This window comes from Pinus tabuliformis, chromosome 2_2 (assembly GCF_031772625.1).
Source record: "Pinus tabuliformis cultivar Carrire ecotype Pingquan chromosome 2_2, CPIR1, whole genome shotgun sequence".
Lineage (NCBI taxonomy): Eukaryota > Viridiplantae > Streptophyta > Pinopsida > Pinales > Pinaceae > Pinus > Pinus tabuliformis.
The window spans coordinates 965,217,849-965,241,172 of NC_142300.1; the positions used below are offsets into that span (position 1 = coordinate 965,217,849).

Sequence of the window (23,324 nt, forward strand, 5' to 3'; positions counted from 1 at the left end):
GCCATTCACATATCATACTATGAGTAATGCATGCAATAATATGACCGAGATCTTCAATTGATATTCAACAAAATTAGGGCATAAAATTAACCTAGATCATTAATTCATTCCATACATTAGATATGAAATCAAAAATTTGCAATAAACATGGCACTTACAAGACAATATGCATGAAACAATCCAATTATTGATCCAAAGTGACTTCTCCAAAGACAAGAACAAATGCTCAAAACAATTTTCACTCAATAGATCACATCTTTCCCATTAGAACAAGAGGCTGAAATTTCCAAAGAGGCCGAATTCACAAGTCCAAGTGATGATGATAAAAAAAAAGATCATGAGGAGGAACAATGTCTAATTAGCCTAAAAGTCCCTAAATCTCAAGTAAAGTCACAATGGTGAATTGGGTTACAAGCCAACCCAATAGTGTTAAAATTGGAAACTAGGGCCAAACTCCACCTTGGACAACTCATATGATGGAGATGATATTTTCATTGGATTCCTCTTTCCGAGAGGTGCAGGATTGATCTAAAGGTCATCTCATTCTGACAAGTAGAAATGGAATTATGAATTTATTTCTTCTATGGACAAATTGTCAAGGTCCGCGAGAAGTCTAATGTAGGGTCATGAAGCCCAACAGATGTGTCTCTTCACCCCAAGGTTACTTGGGAGCGGGAGAAAAAATGGGAAGCGGGAGCAACCTTTTTAGAAGCTCCTGGTTTGGGAGCGAATCCCGAGGCATTTTATATATATATATATATATATATATATATATATATATATATATATATATATATATATATAATATTTTGATGCATATATGTCAACAAAAACATGTAGAATGATGAATTAGATATAAAAAACATTAATAACATAGATTGAACGATATAACAACAATCATCTAGAAGTTATAATCTTCATCAACCATGTCCACAAGTTAGTAACATAGTAACATACAACATATTGGGCCTCATGATTCATCATTCTTAAAGTTTCAAGCTTTGAAAATTCAATATATAACATTTATCATCATTGATCACCAAAGTTGTACTTGTAAGCTAAGTGTATCGATTACAACAAATAATATCTAACATGAAATGAAATGTTATAAAATGAAATGAAATGAAACAACTTTCAACTTTCATGAAGCATCATATGCATAATCCATTACTAATGAGTTATAATGGCCAACTTCAAACTTCAAACTTAAGTTGTCATATATTGTTTAAAAAAATATCATAATAAATATGAAAGAGTCAATAATTATAAAAACTACAAGAAACTAGAAAAGACAAGTAAATCTATTGTCTATTGCTTAGGCTTGGGCCTCTTGCCACTACGAGAAATGTCTAATTTTTTAGTCTTGTTGGAAAATCAAGATCTTTGTCATTAATATCACCCTCTAAGCATTAATATCCAGAGGTATCTTTGTCATGACCTTTGGATCTGTATAGGGATTTTTTTCATTAATATCACCCTCTAAGCATTAACATAAGATAGAAAAAGCATGGCATGTCAAGTCAAGATTTTGTTTGAGTGATGCGTACATTTTTTGGAGGGTCATGATAAGAGGAGTTCGACAACCAATGTCACTAACATCAAGGTACATAGAGGGATTGGTGTTCTTGATTAAATACGAGTTCCATACCCTAATACATGACAAAATTCAATGGAAACATTGCAATCCCCCAATCTTGAAATTCTGAAAAACTAACAAGTCTGCGGGATTTTGAATGAAATCTAAAATTCTACTTTCTCCATATGAAATCCAATGAGGTCAAAACCACTCTCAAACATCCTGAGTCATTTCATGGTAATGTTAAAAATTTAAGTAAAAGGATGAAAATGAAGATTAAGGAGAACATTACCATGAATCACATATCAATACTAGGGCCATAGGCTTGATCATTAGGCTGCCCCACTCAAAACTTATTTGTTTCTTTGAAAAAAATTGCATTTGGAACATTACTGCAAAAAAGGCTAAACGCTCCCGAAAAGGCAGGGAACGTTTTTTTTAGGGAGCGCGCTTCGGAGCCACTCCCGCTTGGAGTGCAAATTAGGAGCAGGAGCGAGAGGGGGGGCGCTCCCCCGCAACCCTGCTTCACCCTCAACATTGTGTATAAATAGAAGAGGCATTTTCCCCATTTGGACATACATCAACTGACACATCTTTCTTTCTCTTCATCTGATTGGGTCATACTAATCACAAGCAGCCTATTCTTCTCCACACGTGCGAAGGTTTGACTGGGCACTTTTGTTTTTTGCGTTGACCGAGGTGCAGCCAGCTTTGACCAGCATTGACCAAGCATTGTTTGACTTCACTTGAATACATTTTTTGTGGGAGAATCTTTGTTTGGGCAGGCCACATATTCTAGCATAGGTACCGAGATTTTCTAGGAACTTTGACCAGCGTTGACTGCAGCCCTTAACCACAAAAGTTGACTATGTGTTGACCAGGTTTGACTAGATTTTTCAGGACTGTTTTGGGCTGATTTGGACTGTCTTTGAAGGCCGAGTTGACTGGGTTTGACTGAGCTGCTTTGGAGGAGACTTTCTACTGGTTTGACCAGCATTGACAAATTGGTTAGGGCATCCTGTTGACTGCATTTTGACTAGATTGTTTTACAATGATTGGGCAAGTAGATTTTGTATATTGTACTCTCTCTCTACTGAACTTTTGAAGAATAATAAGGAGATTTGATCAAAGGGTTTTCCCCACATTGGGGTTTTTCCCTGGCATCCGCCAAATATTGTGTCCTCTTGTCTTGGCTTGTCTTCTGCTTATTTTTTATGTTTTATCTGCATTTACTATCAATGTTAATGTTCTTGCTAATCTGTAAATTGATATTGGGCTAATAAGAAAAATTGAGATAGATTGCTCTAAAGCATAGAACATACCATTGGTATCTAAAATTAACAAATAGCCAAGACATAAAACATAAGAAATAGCTCACACGTGTGAGCCGTAGGGATTAAATAGCTGACGTCGTCCATCAAGGGAGCTCAATGTGGTCTGCGTTGAGGTTGTTGAGTGCCAAACAAGGTGTAGAGCCTCTAAAAATCATCCCTTGAGGGTTGGCCCTTAGGTCTCTGTCAATACTCCTTCATGGACCCCAAAATCCAACTTGGGGCACCAAAGGTGGTCTCATGGGTCTCCAAATGGTCATAGTGTCAGTCTCTACTCCAATGTTGAGGGCTTCCAAGGTGGTGCTAGCCCTCCCATGTCTCAAGGGGTGAGACCATCCTCATCTCGGTCCTCGATCAACTGTTATCCTTCTTAAAGTGCTAAGGTCAACTGGGGGAATGCTAGCTCCAAGTGCATCAACCCAAAAATTGATCATATGTAGGGAAAAGTTGTAGAATGCTCTAGGTGTTGGAGGTGCCCAAGGGTGTGTGTGGTGCTCTGTTGTTGCTTGGAGTCCCATGTGTCTCAGTGCTTGACCTGTGGGTGCCAATATGCTTCTCTAGAGGCCTAGGTACCTATGGGTGAGATGCTTAGGTCATGGCTATGGAACCACCTGACAATCACAACATAAAGTCTAGTGAAAGCAACCAATCATCAGATACAATAATCATTTTTGCATCTAAGTGAACCTAGATTGAATGTAAAGGGCTATTTGATACTTAAAATAAGGCTTTTCTTCCAAAATTGAGGCTTTGAACTCACAATGATGTTTCCTCCCTAGGTAGGAGTGGTTAAAGGATAACCTTGTTAGGTGCTTCCGACCCCTAAGGGAAAGTAGCATTTTCTTAGTCCACCCTTCAATCAATAGGTGTTATGTGAATAATGATGGTAATGGAGGGGAGAAGACTCCATGGCCAAGTGCCATGGTCAAAGGAACTAACATGATGGGGATCCACATCTCGAGTGTATAGATGTGGGGAGGGAGCAATTGTGGATGCATGAGTTACCAAGCCGACCCTTGTTTTTCCACCTCTCTTTTGTGCCTTTTACTTTTGCTTATTTTTCATAGTATTACTTCTTGTAGCTCAAAGGGTTAGAGCTTGCTTTGTATGATGCATAGTGGTTATATTACCCCTTAATGATGAGGCATCTCATTGCTCATTAGGGTTGGGACATGCTAGGGTTCCTTTCATGATATATAGGAGCCATATGGTGCTCAGGAACTGGGTGATGACCATAACGAGTGAGGTAGAGCTCATGCTTGGCTTTAGCTCATGTGCTAATGTGTATGTCCTGACCATATTTTGGATTTTGATATTCTTTCTTTTATTTTTCTTGTGGCCAAGCCCCAATATATGTTTTTTCCTTCTCTTTTAGCTGCATCAACCTCCCAGGGAAAAGTTCCAGGCCCTACCCCGGTATGTGGATGTATGGGTGCCAAATCCCAAAGAACCGCTGATTAGTTTCACTAGAAGAATGGAGGCGGAATAAGGGCTTGTAATACAATATGGAAATTGGTAGGTATGGAATAAGGATAGATGGAACACGTTCTCTCAATCAAGGCTTCCCATGTAGTTTCCCTCCTATACCCATTGGGTCGTTAGGGGAGGTCCCACTAGCCTAGGATCAAATATTAATCTCCCACTTAAGGTGAGGGAACAAGAGCACAGTCAAAACTTGTTCTTCTTCCATATGACCCCATGATCCAGATCAAAAGCCCAAATACAAACAGCTATAAGCACTCGATTGCAAATGAATAAAGTAACTTTTGATCGGAAATCCACCTTGGTCCATGTGCTCTTGCTGGATAGGTGAGAAAGCATATCACTGATGCAGGTGGCAGAGATAAATGGCATGTCATAAGCTAGTGATGACTGTCAAAAGATGTTGGCTGGCTTGCTGGATGCGAAGTTTGGGAGAAAATTTTTCTCCTATGGGGTCACCCACTTTTGGTGGGTAACATTCTTCAAGTCATTGAAGATCATCAACTTGGATTTACCCAACTTGATTGTCAGTTGTCAAAGATCACAAATCAAGATACGACATCCAACTTTCTCTACAAATCCTTTGGATTGGAGGCCAGGATAATCACGTCATTTGCAAAAGAAAAATGGAGATCAGAACTTGATGGAGAAACAACCGTCATCGGGCTGAAGTTGCTCCTATTGGAAGAACTCTAGCTCTTCAATGTAAATCCCAAACAAGGGGGGGAAAGAGGGCACCCCTACTTCACCTTAAGGGACTTATAAAATTTCCCTTTTCATGTCAATTTTGTCAAAAATTCCGGGTATATGGATCCTTCATCTTCAAGACTCTCTGCCATGATGTGCCTTGTCATCTATCGATACTATCCAGCTCCACTCAATTCTTTCAATGGGACATCCTCAATTTCTGGGCCAAATTCATATCAATCCATAAGTTCTGATTCACTATTTCACTCAGATTACTGTTTACATCAAAAACTATAATCTGAAATTTCATCAGGAACGAAGCTAAAATGACCCCAAAAATAGCCTTTTGCCCCAAAATGGTTATTCTGATTGAAGAAACACCAGAAAAGTCACCTCAAACAAAATCTAACTGTACCAAAATAATTAATGCAAAAGATGGAGCCTATGTATGGAATTTCATTGGAAATGGAGTCATTTGACTCAATCAACAACATGAAGTCATACCTCTGTTTTGCCCCTCTAAACCATGTTTTAGAATCTTTTTAGTTTATGCCTTGATCACTGTCAATCACACACACACACACACATATAGAGAGAGATTGTCTTCAGTTAATAAGACTCGAACTAGTGATCTCTTTGTTAGCCAACAAACTTAACCAAGTCAGCTATCGATGAACTTCTGATTAAACTTTGGTAAAAATAATTTTTTTTTTTGAATATCACCCAACACAAAAAAATGAATAAAAGATAGGTATGATAGACATACACAAGTAACAACCACACAATCATATCGTCAGGAAGAATACAAACATCACAAGGTCAAATGAGTGCCCATTAACCACATTAACAATGAACCTATTTACACATTAATCAAGTGATCTCTGGAATTCTTGTATAAAGATTTTCTCAAATATTATATATGGTTAACCTTTTTTGGACAAATTGGTTAGTTGAACAGAATGGCACCAAACCTTATAGAAAGCAATGGATTTATGAAAGATGAAAAAACTAACTGCTGTTATCACAAAATGCAGGGATAAAAAGATCAAAAGGTATCCAGTCCACTAACACACCAATCAAGGGGAATGGCAAAGAAGATATAACAAGAATTCGAACAATTGAAGACATAAAGTCTGCTTATGGTCATTCCCAATTAAAGGTAAGTTATCTATCCACTTGTAATGATTTTGTTGTGAAATATACATGATAAAAGCTCATGGTGGCTTGTAGACCTTGAACTATAGCTAAGTTGTATTCATTTATAACAATGAGTTAGAGATGGACTGAAACTTATCTCTTAATAAAGCTATCGATAAGTGGAGCTCAGAAAAGTCAGAAAAGGATGATAAAGGAAAAGGTAGAAAATATAGATTAAAAGCCCCTAAAACTGCAATGCTTGTAGATTTGCGAATTTCCTAATAATAATAGTTAAGCCTTTATAGGGAAATGTTCAATGGCCAAAGTAGTATTGATGTTTAGTATATTCCTGTGAGATGCCTTCTGGCAAGTTTATCTAGGGCCAAAAATGTTATTTTTTAGCGCTAGTTTGTTCTCTGCTGTAGATACTTGCATTTTTAAAACTTTTTCAATGTTTTTCACATTATATTCACCCCATAACATCATATCATCAGTAGCAATTATGTAGAGAGAACAATAACATGAACACTGCAGCAGAACTTTAAGGAACAATAGAAGAAAAACATACACAATAGGGACAGCAAGATTTAGGTCAAAGACTAGGGAAAAACCCCACAAGGGGGAAAACCCAACCAAATTCTTCTTCTTAGATATTCATCAAATGTTCAGCTGAGATACAATGTACAAATATCATGAGACATAAGTCTTTCATCATCAATCACATTAGGCCACCTAGGGCCAATCCTGGATCATACTAGATCCTCATAAGATAGCAGCAGACATACCTCTCAAGGAGGTATTCACAAGCCCTCCTATCCTTGTCACAAGAATTACTGTCAACACTGTCATAAGCATCATTGTCATATACATTGTCACATATGTCATAGAGGCATTGTCACACATCACATAATTGTCATAGAGGCACTGATATAAATGTCATAGAGACACTGATACACATTCATAGAGGCACTGATACATGTCATAGAGGCACTGATACCTGTCATACCACAGTCACAAGGATATGATCGTACATCACATTACTGTCATAAAGGGACTGTCATAAAAGGACTTTGCCACACTTCTCAGTTATACTAACACTCACATATATCATAGTCATAAGGATAGAAGACCACAGTTATACATCACTGTTATAGGCATAGAAGATCACTACCATAGTTATAAGAACTAAAATACAAGCACTGAAGAACAACCCCAAACATCACTTGATACAAGTACTGAAGATCTACCCAAACATCCATATGAAGAACAACATACATACCTTTGCAAGGATCGTTTCCTGTGCAGTGTGCACAGAATTTCAGAGATCATGGGCCATGGCCCACTGATTAGGCCATCTTGAGAAGCTACAGATCTACTATCCATGCAACCTTAAACTCTTTCTAATTATAGTGCTGATCTTTTTACCTTAGAGCCCTTATTCCAAAGCTATGAATCTTGGTTCCTATTCACAAGAATGATCTGAATTAGGGCTCGGTCCTGTGGCTCTTTTCTGAGGAAATTCAACCCTGCTTAGGGCACCAGAACAGGCCACGCCAACCGTTGAATTCTGCCCCAAAACCCTTCTAAGCCCGCACTGACATTTCAAGGCAGACCAGCCACCCTGAAGAGCATTGTCCAGTCAATATTTCTAGGGCTCAGCTCTAACTGAGATAGCTCAACATATAGCGTCCCATGTCACATGGTGTTAGCCTCCAAACTTAAAGGCAGAAAGATTTTCTTACCTTGATAATTACTTGTGATTTCTTTGAATTTCTTATTATCTTCTTTAATGTCTTCTGTTCTCTTCTTATCATCAAGCAACTATCAAAACCATAAACATGAAGATCAAGGACACAAGATGTAGGGTCTCAGCCAAGGCAAAACTCCTCCTTGAGGGGAAAACCCAAAAAACTCTTCTCTTCATCAAAAGCCAAATCAAATGAGACAACCAAGACCCTTATACCAAAACCAAGACCTCCCTCCATCCACCAAGTCAGCCTCCCATGAAGACAAGTCAAACTTCCAAAGTCAAGTCAAGAAAACCATCTCAAAACAAGTCAGCTAAGGTCTCAACACTTTCTTTCACCTCTGCAATTTCCGTTTGTTCACTCTTGTTAAATTTAGATAACAATGGTATGTTCTATGCTTAGCACAATTATTTCAATGTACTTTTAAGCAGCCCAATGAAAATTTCCAAATTAGTTTCCAATAGCAATCACATTAACCATAAATTACATTGACAGTAATCGTAGATAGAACATAAATTAAAATGCAGAAGACAAGCCAAGACAAGAGGACACCAGATTTGGCGGATGAAAGGGAAAAACCCCAAGATGGGGAAAACCCTTTGATCAAATCTTCTTATTATTATATCAAATGCTCAGCAGAGAGAGAGAGTACAAAAAGTCAAAGTTGTATTTTCAAATCAAAGTCAAAACAACCCTGTCAAATCTACAGTCAATTGCAGTCAAATTCAGCCCTAACCAGAAAGTCAAAGATGGTCAATGCAACAACAAAACTTCCCCTTTGAAGCTCAGTCAAAGGTAGTCAAACTCGGCCTCTTTAACTGGTCAAACAGCAGTCAAAACAATACACAAAACAACAGTGAAAATCAGTCAACTGAAATCAACTTCTGCGGTCAAACATGCCTCAGTCAACTTCTGCGGTCAAACATGCCTATGGTCTGTTGTATGATGTATCTCTGAAGATAATTCTAGGTCAGGAATTATGCCAGAGCATCTATAATGTTTTTTTGGTTTTTAAAGTTTTTGGATGACCAAAGCTCTAAACTATTTAAACAGGTGCAATTTCTTAATTACTTATGATTTATTAGAAGGGCTGATTCTTCACCTCTAATAGTATTTTAGCTTTGATGAGATATGTAAGGTTGAAACTTTAGAGACAATATGATTTGTTAAACATCAAACAGATTCTTTAACCAATCATATATAGTGGATGCGTGTAAAATACTTTTACAGCCAAACAATATATATTTGAAACTTAAGGGAAAGTGACAATTTAGTGATGTAGAGGAGTTAAATCAAACAGATAGTTTAATTAACTAATCTCTGTAAAGAATTATAACTTCATAGGGGATTTCAGATAAATTGAAAATCAATATTATCATACCCAGAATTCCTACAACTTCAAGCATATGCAAATTAAAACATAGTGAAAAATAATAACAAAGAAGAACTTACAAGGACACAAGCTGTTTTAAAATGAATCCAGAATCCTTTTATTATTTCAGAAATAACTTTGAAGGATACAATTCTGCTCAAAGTCTATCACAATGGTTCAACCATTTCTAAGTCTCTATTCTAAGTATTTATAGAAATCTTTACATTTCAGATCGGATTTCAAATAAAATACATTTACAAAATAATATCTGTTTAAGATTTTTGTCAGCCAGCATCCCTGTATTACCACTAAGATACATGCTACTAAACGGTTGATGCATTACTATTGGCTAATAGGTAGCATATGGTTTTCTGACAAGAAAGAAATTATATTATATCTCTGTCATCTTCTCCTGGGCCTTATTAACTTTGTTATTCTTTATCATATACTTTATTCGTTATACTAGAGCCTTAGTCAGGTGTTTATTTCAAATAAAAGAAAGAGGCTACCTAGATTAAGTGGGCTTTGATTTCAGTGGTAAATTTTTTTGAAGGACCTCCCCACTTATGATTGCATTCTCTATTATCTGGTGTGCAGGAGCCAAAGGTTCATGAACTAGCAAAGGAAAAGCTTCTGGAAAACCAGATAAAGCTGCAGGTAATTATTTGAAAATTGAAAGTTGAAACGGAATTTTATGTCAACATTTTTAGTGATGTCTCTGAGATAAATTGACAATAAATAGTCTCATTAAAATACGATAGACAAAGTAGCCTTGTATTTGACAGAAATACATGAAAATACCAGTATATTTCCAGAGATTAAATTAGTTTTCTTGGTTTCTTATATAGAAAGGATGACCGTAAAGTTTATCTGGACTTATTGTGCAGTTCCTCTGTTAAGCACACTACAGTTCTTATGTGTGATCTTTTTGCGCTTAGTAAATAGAATTCCTCAAACAAGTGCCTGATGTCTATCTAGCCTTAATAAGTTACACACTTTACAATTTACGGACATAAAGCTATTTACGTATTTATGTGTTTTCAAAGAATACCAAATTCCAAAACATATAAAACAAAACCAGTTAATGAATTGTCTTGCTTTTTATATGCTTATTTTGTACTTCTGTTTTTGGTACTGTATGAACAAGCATAATATGCCACCTAAGCATGTGTAGAAGTTTATGGCTACATGTAGAAGAAATTGACCATAGGCCATGCAACCAAAACATTGGACATGGGACTTGTTTTTATCAAGAATTGCTACCAAAATGAGAACATGAAGGAACATCTAGGATCGCTTCCCAAAACTTTATTGTCTGGAAACATTTAGGAAATATTATGGGATGTTTCCTAGTGGATTTGTGCACAGAAATGTTGTTGCAATATTCTATAAGCTTTTTATCTTTAACTTTCTCAAAATAAGACATGGGTGGGCAAACTACAAAGATGAAGAAGAAAAAGCTAGTAAAACCTTAAAGAGAAAAGAATTTTAAGATAATATAAATTTTCAAGTTCTTATCCATGCATCTACATGTACACTATATATATGAAAGTTTTCCCTGCTCACTCTTACTCCTATATGTAGGTATCTACTTTCTTTGTTTCCTAAATTTTTGAAAAGCAGAGGAAGTACTGATACATCCTTCAATGACATTTACAGTGCAATTTTAAAAAAGAATAAAGAACTGGTGTTTAAATACAGTGCCAAAGGCAATGTAGTAACTTAGGAGGAGTGGATTGCCATCCCCAATAGTGCCTTGGAGCAAAGAAGAATATTTCTGCTGCACTGTTCTCCCAAGGAACCTCTCCAACAAGATTTGTTACTACCTTCTTTGCTGCCAAAACCTTCTCCTGTATGTAAATGTTAATAAGATGTAGTCAATCTTCTACTTTGGGCTGTGGTAATGCTTGAAACTGGAAGGGTTCCAAAGTTAACTAGGGAAGGTACATTTACAATCCCTCCGAACTACAAGATAGTGTGCACTAACTATGAGGGGGAATCAATGTGAGATTTGAAGTAAAAATTGAACATGTGCTTGGCAAACCATTTTAAATCTTCAGAAAAATATCATTTGTAAACTCAAAATCAGACCCTATTTCTGCATGAAATTAGCTCCAAACAGCAAGTGAATCGCAGATTTACACTTGTATATTAAGTCATTTGACACGAGGACAAGGGACATCGAGAACACAAAAATACGAATATATGACACATGACATGGTGATCCCCTGGAACATGACATGGAGGACACATTATATATATATATATATATATATATTAAAAACATTAATAGATATTGTTGCCGCTTGATTCCACACCTAAGGTTAGCATGAAGTCAGAAGAAATGTTAGAAAATCAGAAAGGCAGAAAGATTTTCTTATGTTGACAATTACTTGTGATATTATTATATTTTTATTAGCTTTCTTTATGTTTTTTATCTTCTTCTCATCAAGCAATCATCAACTCAAAAGCATGAAGATGAATGACACCAGATATAGGCACTCAGCCAGGGCTAAAACCCTTATACAAGGGAAAACTCTGTGAAATTCTTCCACTAATAGATTCAAATCAGATTGAGACAAACCAAGACCTTTAACTAGAACAAAAGACTTTCCTCACTCCACCAAATCTACCAGTAGTCTCTTCTTATCAACCAGCTTCAATCCAGCGGCTACACAAAATTTCGGCCCTCCAACTCCCAGATTTTTGGCCTTCCCGCAATTCTGAAATTTTCGGCCCTCGTGCAACCCAAAAACTTCACACATCTAGTAGTAGAGAGGGAAAATACGACTTCTTTTACTTGACAAAGGTTTCCTTCTTCTTCACTGGGATTTCCACCTTCTTCTTAGGTATATTGATCTTGTTTCTCTCCTCCTGCAACTGCAGATCGAACTTGCTTGATTGATTATGCAAACGAGGTTGAGTAGCTACCAATATATAGTGGTTTGAGGCTCCTGTTTAGGCCGACTTGTCCTTAATGAGGTCGACTTGTCTTCTTTGGGGCCAATTGTTGAAGAAAGTGTAACTAGGTTCGGTCTTCATAAATGTACTTTTGATATTTGTATTTATTCAAGAAAAGAAATATTATTTTTATATTATTTGTCAATGAGTTTCTTGCTCATTGAAGTAGGTCAAACACATGTTTAAGTGCTTCTAGGAAGTCAAAGAGTCAATGTATTTATGTAAGACCCTTTGAGGGCATGTTACACTATGTATAAAATGATATAAAGGTCAAAGGAATACCTCCAAGCAAAGTCAAAGTCATCTCCATGCAACTAAAGCCTTCAAGCAGCAAAATAATGAAGAAATAGTGAAGTTGGCCTAAGGACAGTAAGTTGGCCTCAAGTCAGCCTAAAGGAGGGATAGTCCTCTATATATAGAGGTTGTCTACTCCCTCTCAATGTCCATAAATAAAGCTCTGAAATCAGCGAAGGTAGAAGTCGAGGAAAGTGAAGGTAAAAAGCAAGTCTAAGGGCTTCCAAGACAAGCAAAGAAAGGAGGAAGAAGACCAAAGTGAAGAGGACTATTTCTAGGGCTAGAAACAGTCACACATGCAAAGAAAAGTAAGACAATTCTGCAGCATAACAGCAGCTAGAGAACAGTTCATGAATTATCACTAAGTTGCACGAAACGGGGAAACGGAAACGAGTTTCCGAAATGGGAAGCGAAACGAAACACGACCTCCCCAAATTTTGGAAACGGGGAAACACGAATATATATAATAATATATAATATATATATATATATATATATATTAAAAATATTTAAAAATTATTATTATATATATGTGCAATCATAAAGCATTAATGATACATTTACATTATATGATTATAATTTATTACATTTAAACATTAAGATTAAATTTACATCACATTTACTCATGAGTCATGAATGATCACATAATGAAAATAAAAATATAGGAAAATTCAAAATCAGCCTTTATTTATATTAGTATATGAGGCTGCAAGTACAATAAAGACTATAAGGCTGCAAGAACTATAGAGACAAGTCACAAAAGACTAATCCTCATCATAACAATCCTCATCAAAAATAGAAGCAGCACAATGCTCAACAGTGGATGGTAGTGCCGAAGAAGATGATGCACCAATTCCACTTCCAGATTCGGCCTCAATATTCAGGGCAGCAAGAGAGAGATCCAAATCAGGATTTTCTGCATCCACATCCCATTCTTTAGAAGGACCACTTTTGTATTCTTTATCCTACTGCTGAAATCTACTTTGCTCACTGCTCAAAACACCCTAGCTGAAACAACTGCCAGTCTCCAAGAGAAACAACTTGCTGAATAGTGTGATGAGAGAATGAGACAAACTGCTCTTTTATAACTTTAGAATAGGCTTCTAGAATTTACCGGAAACCTAAAAAAAAATTAAAAACAAATAAAAAAAAAAAATTAAAAAACAACACATTAAAACTGGGAAACGTGGCTTGTACGGCCTGGAAACGCATTTCCGGCCGTACTGCCACGTTTCCATTTCGGGAAACGTGGCAGTATGGCCGGAAACGCGTTTCCAGGCTGTACCATACACGTTTCCCAGTTTCGTTTCCGTTTCCTGCCTGAAACGACCTCTCCCCCCACATTTCCTGCAACTTAGAATTATCATTGTTGGGTGAGAAATCAAGTCTACAAGGCCCCCCAAGTCTAGCGAACGAGTCTCTCTCTATAGCAAAGGAAAAGAGCCCTAATTCTCTAGGGTTCCTAACACACGTGGCAAAAGTAGGGCTGCTGTTCAGTTACATCAGTTTGCAGACCTATCTCAAGAAGAACCTTGTTAGATCAAGGGAAGGGTGTCTTCATAAGTGAAGAACTTCTCTAAGTAAAGAGGAAGCATATCACATCAAGAAGCTCACATAAGCAAGGACTATCTCTAGACAAAGATCGAAGAAGGACGAAGTGTTGAGAAGCAAAGTGCCAGAAGGAGGAAGTCTATGTGTCGGGAACAAAGTGTAGAATAGAGGAAGAAATTGACTTTTGCTTGGAGGACATCCTAGTCAAGGGTCTAGGGTTTGACAGTTATCAATAGGAAGCTTCAATAAGAGAAACTTACCGAAGGGTTTTCCTCTCCTCTCTAAGAGAGAGAGTTTTGGCCCTGGTAGAGAGCCAACATGTGTGTTCTGGTCTTTATGTTTTTGGTAGCAGTTTGATGAAACACACACACTAATAATAAGAAGAAGATCAAGCTAAGATAATAGTAAAAGTGCTTCACAAATTGTTATAAAGTGAAAGAAGAATCACACTACATAGAACTGCCCTTGAATCAGAGCTAAGGTAACACATCAAGGAAAGGGAAACTCAAGAACACTCATCAAGGAAGGGCATCTACAAGGTTGAAGCATCAAGCCAAATCTACTCAAGGACAAGAAGGGATTACAAGGAGACTACAAAACAAAAGGAGAAGCCTTTTGTACAAAGGCACCTACAAAGAAGAGCAGATCAAGAAGGGACCTACACCTCAAGCCAAGCCATCAAGAAAGTCTCATCATCAAGCAAGCCCACTTGGAGAAAACATCTTGAGGAACATCAAGATTCAAGGAAAGCAAGCCATCAAGACTTCAAGGAGAAAAGAAGTCAACTACATTTCAAAATCTATCAAGTATATGTCCCCTTCTGAATATACATCAATGTCTTTGTGCAAGGAAAGCAACAAATTGGTAAGTACCAATAACTTTCTTGCATGGAAGAAGAGGACTTATCTACTTCTTGTTGATTTTTGGGTAGCATTGGATGTGCTCTAGCTCCGAAATTTTGTGGAGGGACTAGAACACATGAGATCTCCAAGACCCAGAAATCCTTTGGTGAAATTCCACCCAGATTGTATTTTATTAAAATAATTAATATTTTTTAATGGGGTTCTTAAGTCTAAACTTAGGAAAATTAAAATATTAATGGGTATTAATGAAAATATGGGTGAAAAACTTCTAAGAGATGAGGATCAAGTCTAATTTAATCTTAGCCGTTGATTAGAGATTAGATCACGACCGTTGATTTCTCAACAGGAAAAGTATAAAGGAAGGCTTCGGGTCAGTTGGAGAACACAAAAAAACAGTAAGAGCAGCCCTTGAGCTAAATCGAAATTCTAGGGTGTGGTTTGCTGAGAACTTTGGGGTAGGTTTCTAGTGCAGAGGGGTAGTTCGGTAGAGGGACTTCTATCCAAGGTCGAGAATACATAGTAGAGATGCAGAGCAGCACCAAGGAGAGACAACGCTCCAGAAAGGGTGACGCAGAGGCTGGAGGGCCGACACAGTCACTTAGAGGTTGCGCTGGGGTTTCTGTGAGGCAGATCGATTTCTGAGCGGGGAAGGGTCACTGGGAGGGTGACACAGCTCCAAGAGGAGGTGATGCAGTTGCAGCATAGCGCTGGGAGCAACCATCGCTGCACAACACTAGGGACAGCACAGTCACGTGTGGGGTTTTTTCATCTAGTTGTTGGATTTGCCAAAATATCTCTTCGAATAGAGGTACTTTTGTCGGGTTTATTCTCTGTTGGGTGAGCCGAATTTGGTACCCTAGTTGCATTAAGAAATCTGCTTAATAATAAAGTCCTCATATTTGCTGCACCGGTTTTCCCACACTAGGTTTTTCCAGGGACGTTTAGTCCAAAAATAAGTGTCCTTTGTGTGGTTCTCATTTATTTTTTAGTACTTGATCTGTATATTGGTGGAGGCTGCAGTGTATTTGCATTAATATTTTATGAATAATTCTGAAAATAACTTGTTAAACTGAAGAACACAAGTAGGTAATGCAAATCAATTTACTATTGTAGGATTTATGATTTGTTAGATTCAGAAATTTTCACATCGTATTAGAGGCATTGCAGATCAAGGAGGACTGAAGCCTGTTGAAGTTTCTAAGTTTACTTAGTTTAGAAATCCTTCATGCACTTTTTCTGATTTATTCCTACCTACTTGTTATTTTTCTTTAACAAGTTATTTACAAAGTAAATACTAAAAATAAAAACCAGTGCATTCTCAACATATTACAGATCAGCAACTAAAAGAAACAAGAACAAACACACCACATGACACCATTATTTTTGGACCAATGTCCCTGGAAAAACCCAATGCGGGAAAACCGGTGCAGCTATCTGAGGGTTTTCTTATTAAGCAATATCAGAGTACAATCTAGGTGCCGAAACTAGCTTACCCATTAGAGAATTTCCTTAGCATCTATACCTCACAGTTTGAGAGAAATCTCCTTGCTGAACCTCGGAAAATCCTTCCGGCAGCTCCTCAGCACAAAACTGCTCTGCAACCCCAGCGTCTGCCCAATCTGGACTACGTTAGCCCTTGTCTATCTCATGTTGGCACTACGTTAGCCTTTCTTGGCCTGCATCAACTCCAAGAGGCCCTACATCAGCTTTCTAGGCCTCTGTGTCAAACATGCTAGCCTCTCTCGTGCTTTGCGCAGCACTTGGCTGCCTCTGTGTGGCCCTGTGTGAGCCCTTGCTGGCTCTGCGTCACTCTCCTTGGTTGCTACGCTGCTCTCCCAGCACAATCTCTGCCTTCTCTGTTTATCTATACTCAATGCCCCTCAGTTGCTCTCCCGATCACTAGTTCTATCTCTCTTAGCAAACCCCGCTCTAGAGAATAGAATGACTGATCACTCTGGTGTCTTCTCCAAGTGACCCTCAAGCCTCCTCTTATACTTTTTCTGTTGAGATATCAATGACCGAGATTAAGTCCCTAATCAGAGGCTAAGATTAGGTCTGGCTTGATCCATGTCTTTTGGACCATTCTAACACAGATTCATATTAGTACACATTAATATTTTATTTTCCCTAAGCTTAGACTTAGGGACTCCATTAAAAATATTAATTATTTTAATATCTCCTTATCTGTTTAGAATCTACCCAAACTCTTTCTGGGTATTGGAGATCCCATGTGCCTCAACCTCTCCACCAAATTTCATGGCTGGAGCACATTCGATGCTACCCCAAATCAACAAAGCCATCAACGAAAGGACAAAGGAAAATCTGTGTGTGAAGACAGTTGTCCCGAGCCACAACGCAGTTTCTGGTCGAAAGAGCAGACTAGGGGTGACGCAGTCACCAAGGGAGGCTCATGCAGAGCCTATGTCAGCCTGATTGGGTAACGTTGTTGTGGCAAAGGGCAGCGCAATGGTTACTGGGCCAGCGTAAAGGCTGTTGAGTCTTGTTTTTCTGGTTGTCGTGGCTAGAGGTGCTGCATAGATTTCATCTGGAGTTGTTGGTGGGGTGCTGATTCTGTTGGTGCAGAACAATACCTAGTGGGGCAGAAGCAAAGTAGAGGGAATCAGTTCCTCAGAATATTTCTTGACAAGAAATCTAGATCCAGTGTTGAGTAGCAGCAAAGAGATATCAAAGAGGGTTGGTTCGACAGTGGTAGGCAGAAGAATTTACGTGAAGGAAATTGAAATTCATAGGGATCTTGTTCCTTAGAGGATTTCTAGCGCCAAAGAAATCCAGATTCGAGTTTTGCTGGGGTAGCAACGAAAGAGGGAGAAGAGAACCAGTTCGACATTCATTTGAGCAGAGATGGTCGTTAACGGACTAAGGGATCAGGATAGGTTGGATGGAGCATTCAACTTCGTCATCTGGAAGGCCAGGATCTTGGTAGTTTTGGAGAAAAATCGCATCAAGGATTATGCCTTGAGAATGGTTGTTGTTCCGGTTGATGTTGATCCTCTCAAGAAGTATGAGGAGGCTCAAGCAAAAGCAAAGTGCATGATCTTGGACGGGGTCAAGGATCATGTGATTCCACATATTGCTGAGAAAGACATAGCAAGGGAAATGTGGGAGGCCTTGACCATATTGTACAAGGGAACTTTCGTTTAGCAGAAGATGTTGCTTGAGAGTCAACTGAGACAATTTCAGATGCAGAAGGGAGAAGAAATCAGTCCCTTCCTTCTCAGGTTGCAAAGGATCTGTGACCAACTAACTTTCATGGGGGCTACACCAGATCTTGAATTTATGGTCAGGACTACCCTGAATGCAATCACTGAAGACTAGGAAACCTTTGTCCAAAGCCTCTTGGGCAGGGCTTCTCTTCCCAGTTGGGAGGAGATGTGGGCAACTCTTCGATAGGAAGAGATCAAACGGTTGATCAAGGCGGGAAGCAGCAACAAAAGGGTCAGAATCAAGGAGGAAGAGGAGGATGTGGATCTCGCATCAACGAGACAACAAGGGCAGCAGAAACGAAAGGACATATCCAAAGTCAGATGCTTCAGATGTGAAGAAATGGGTCATTTCGCCACGCAGTGCCCTCGAAAGAAGCGCAAAGAAGAGAAGTCCGACTCAAAGGCTGGTCCAGCGCAAGCTGACAAAGAGGACAATGATGATTTTCCATGAGTGCTCATGCACCTCTAGAGAACATGTGGGGCGATATTGAGCTGTAGTCGGCAGGACTACATGAAAGGGGCAGGATCCTTGAGGTGCCCAAACTCTTGGATCACATACGGCTATGGGTGCTCTTAATGACAGAAGCAGAATGGTAGGAGTCAGTTGGTGCGAGGGATGATGGAGAAATAGTGGCAGAGATGAGTGCCAAAGTCTGAAGCAGCGCAGTGGAGTGTTGTAGCAGTGCAGAAGGCACATAAGAGATACAACAATAGCATAGGAGCATCATAGGGTCAACACAAATTAGCAACAGAGGTAGCTTTAGCGTCAAGGGGCATCCAGACTAACCAGCATGTCAGCTTTTGGGTGGCTTTTCAATTGCTTACTTCTCAGCAACTAAGTTGCAGTGCAATAGTTAGCAGTGGCAGTGCTATGGGCAGCATGATGCAACATAGTGAGAGGGAGCTGCAGTACAGATACAGAAGTGATAGTGGCAGTGTCATGGGCAGCAGTACAGATTGCAGCAGCGTAGTGCATGAGGGGCAGCAGGATGAGCATTAGCAACGCAGAGGACTGATGTCGTGAATCAGTGTGATACTTCTGCTGGGAAGTATTGCTAGAGCGCATTCCTTGCTAAGAGGGAGTGTTGATTTTTGGGTAGCATCAAATGTGCTCTAGCTCCAAAATTTTGTGGAGGGGCTAGAACACATGAGATCTCCAAGACCCAGAAATCGTTTGGTGAAATTCCACCCGGATTGTATTTTATTAAAATAATTAATATTTTCTAATGGGATTCTTAAGTCTAAACTTAGGAAAATTAAAATATTAATGGGTATTAATGAAAATATGGGTTTGAAGCTTCTAAGAGACGAGAATCAAGTCTAATTTAATCTTATTTGTTGATTCGAAATTAGATCATGGTTTTTGATTTCTCAACAGGAAAAGTATAAAAGAAGGCTTGGGGTCTGTTGGAGAACACAAAAAACAGTAAGAGCAGCACTTGAGCTAAATCGAAATTCTGGGGTGTGGTTTGCTGAGAATTTCGAAGTAAGTTTCTAGTGCAAAGAGGGGCAGTTCGACAAAGGGACATCTGTCCAAGGCCAAGAATACATAGCAGAGAGGCAGAGCAGCACTAGGGAGAGCGTAGCTCCAGAAAGGGCGACACAAAGGCTGGAGGGTTGAAGCAGTCACTTAGAGGCAATGTTGGGGTTTCTATGAGGCAGATTGAGCAGCATTTCAGCAAATCGATTTCCAAAGTCGGGAAGGTTCACTGTGAGGGTGACGCAGTTCGAGCGCAAAGCTATGAGTAGCCATTACTGCACAACACTGGGGATAGCACAGTCCCCTATGTGGTTTGTTCATCCAGTTGCAGGATTCGCCAAAATATCTATCTCTAGATAGAGGTACTTATGCCGAGTTTATTCTTTGTTGCGTGAGCCGGATTTGGACCCTAGTTGTATTCAGAAATTTGCTTAATAATAGAACCCTCATATCTACTGCACCAGTTCTCCCACACTAGGCTGTTCTAGGGATGTTTAGTCCAAAAATAAGTGTGTTCTTTGTATGGTTGTCTCATTTATTTTTCAGTAGTTGATCTATATATTTGTGTAGGCTGTAGTGTATTCGCATTAATATTTTATGAATAATTATGAAAATAACTTGTTAAATTGAAGAACACAAGTAGGTAATGCAAATCGGTTTATTGCAGTAGGATTTATGATTTGTTAGATTCAGAAATTTTCACATTGTATCAGATGGATTGCAGATCAAGGAGGGCTGAAGCCATTGACGAATGGACAAAGGAAAATCTGTGTGTGAAGACAGTTGTCCTGACTGACAGCGTAGTTTTTGGGCGAGAGAGCAGAGGAGGGGTGACACAATCTTCAAGGAAGGTTCACGCAGAGCCTACGTCAACCTGATTGGGTGACGATGTTGCTGCAAAGGGAAGCGCAGTGGTTACTGGGCCAGTGCAGAGACTGTTGAGTCTCGTTTTTCCAGTTGCCATGGTTAGAGGTGCAGCGCAGATTTCATTTGGAGTTGCTAGTGGGGTGCTGATTCTGTTGGTGCAGAACAATACCTAGTGGGGCAGAAACAAAGTAAAGGGAATCAGTTCCTCAAAAGATTTCTTGCCACGAAATCTAGATCCAGTGTTGAGCAACAACAAAGAGAGATCAAAGAGGGGTGTTTCGACAGTGGTAGGCAGAAGGATTTTCGTGAAGGAAATCAAAATTCAAAAGGAGCTTGTTACTTAGAAGATTTCTAGCGCCAAAGAAATCTAGATCCAAGTTTTGTTGGGGCAGTAGCAAAAGAGGGAGAAGAGAACAGTTCGACATTCATTTGAGCAGAGATGGTCATTAACAGATTGAGGGATCAGGACAGGTTGGATGGAGCATCCAACTTCGTCATTTGGAAGGCCAAGATCTTGGCAGTTTTGGATAAAAATCGCATCAAGGATTATGCCTTGAGAATGGTTGTTGTTTCGGTTGATGTTGATCCTCTCAAGAAGTACGAGGAGGCTCAGGCAAAAGCAAAGTGCATAATCTTGGATGGGGTCAAGGATCGTGTGATTCCACATATTGCTGAGAAAGACACAACAAGGGAAACTTGGGAGGCCTTGACCATATTGTACGAGGGAACTTCCATTCAGCGAAAGATGTTGCTCGAGAGTCTGCTGAGACAGTTTTAGATGTAGAAGGGAAAAGAAATCGATCCCTTCCTTCTCAGGTTGCGAAGGATCAGTGACCAGCTAAATTCTGTAGGGGCTACACCAGATCCTGAATTTATGGTCAGGATTGCCCTAAATGTAGTCACTGAAGACTGAAAAACCTTTGTCCAAGGCATCTTTGGCAGGGCTTCTCTTCCTAGTTGGGAGGAGATGTGGGCATCTCTTTGACAGGAAGAGATCAGACGGTTGACCAAGGCGGGAACCAGCATTAAAGGGGTCAGAATCAAGGAGGAAGAGGAGGATGCGACTCTTGCATTAGTGGGATAGCAAGGGCAGCAAAAACAAAAGGAGGACATATCCAAAGTCAGATGCTTCAGATGTGGAGAAATGGGTCATTTTGCCACGTAGTGCCCTCGAAAGAAGGGAAAAGAAGAGAAGTCTGACTCAAAGGCTGGTCTGGTGCAAGCTGACAAAAAGGACGATGATGATTGCGCCATGAGTGTTCATGCACCTCTAGAGAAGAGGTGGGGCGATATTGAGCTGTAGTCGGGAGGACTACATGAAAGGGGTAGGATCCTTGAGGTGCCTAAACTCTTGGATCACATACGGCTATGGGAGTCGTTAATGATAGTAGCAGAATGATGGGAGTCAGTTGGTATGAGGGATGATGGAGCAACAATGGCAGAGCTAGAGTGCCAAAGTCTGAAGCAGCGCAGTGGAGCGTTGCAGCAGCGCGGAAGGCATAGAGCAGATACAATAGCAGGGTAGTAGCATCAGAGGTAGCTTTAGCACTAAGGGGCATCCCGACTAACTAGCATGTCAGCTTTTGGGTGGCGTTTTAGTTGCTTACTTCTTAGCAACTGAGTTGCAATGCAGCAGTTAGCAGTGGCAGTGCTATGGGTAGCATGATGCAACATATTGAGAGGGAGTTGTAGTATAGATGCAGTAGTGACAGTGGTAGTGTCATGGGCGGCAGTATAGATTGCAGCAGCGCAGTGGATGAGGGGCAATAGGCCGAGCATCAACATCGCAGAGGATCGATGTCATGAATCAGTGTGATAATTCTGTTGGGAAGTATTGCTAGAGCACATTGCTCGCTAAGAGGGAGTGTTGATTTTTGGGTAGCATCGAATGTGCTCTAGCTCTGAAAATTTGTGGAGGAGTTAGAACACATGAGATCTCCAAGACATAGAAATCGTTTGGTGAAATTCCACTTGGATTGCATTTTATTAAAATAATTAATATTTTTTAATGGGGTTCCTAAGCCTAACCTTAGGAATGTTAAAATATTAATGGGTATTAATGAAAATATGGGTGAGAAGCTTCTAATAGACGAGGATCAAGTCTAATTTAATCTTATTCGTTGATTAGAGATTAGATCACGACCGTTGATTTCTCAACAGGAAAAGTATAAAGGAAGGCTTGGGGTCAGTTGGAGAACACAAAAAAACAGTAAGAGCAACACTTGAGCAAAATCGAAATTCTAGGGCATGGTTTGTTGAGAATTTCGAAGTAAGTTTCTAGTGCAGAGAGGGGAAGTTTAGCAAAGGGACTTTGGTCCAACGCCGAGAATACATAGCAGAGAAGAGCAACACAAGGGAGAGACAACACAACTCCAGAAAGGGTGACGAAGAGGTTAGAGATTTGACACAGTCACTTCGAGGCAGCGCTTGGGTTTCTATGAGGCAGATCAATCAGCACTTCAACAGATCGATTTATGAGCCGGGAAGGCTCATTGGCAGGGTGATGCAGCTCCTAGAGGAGGTGATGCAGTTCCAGTGCAGAGATGGGAGCAGCCATCGCTGCACAGCATTGGGGATAGCATAGTCACCTATGGGGTTTGTTCATCCAGTTGCTGGATTCACCAAAATATCTGTCTCCGAATAGAGGTACTTCTATTGGGTTTATTCTCTGTTGAGTGGGCCAGATTTGGCACCCTAGTTGTATTCAGAAATCTGCTTAATAATAAAACCTTGATATCTGTTACATCGATT

The 23,324-nt window shown here is 39.5% G+C and overlaps 1 protein-coding gene across 5 annotated transcripts in view; it reads left to right on the top strand.

The window, feature by feature from the left end:
* DAW1 (Transducin/WD40 repeat-like superfamily protein) overlaps window positions 1-23,324 on the top strand; it is a 333,355-nt gene that overhangs the window by 286,134 nt on the left and 23,897 nt on the right. For all 5 annotated transcript variants that reach the window (XM_089405557.1, XM_089405558.1, XM_089405559.1 and 2 more), the window contains 2 exons: window positions 6,111-6,235; window positions 9,931-9,990. In XM_089405557.1, coding sequence (XP_089261683.1) covers window positions 6,111-6,235; window positions 9,931-9,990 — 185 coding nt within the window. The remainder of the gene's footprint in view (window positions 1-6,110; window positions 6,236-9,930; window positions 9,991-23,324) is intronic.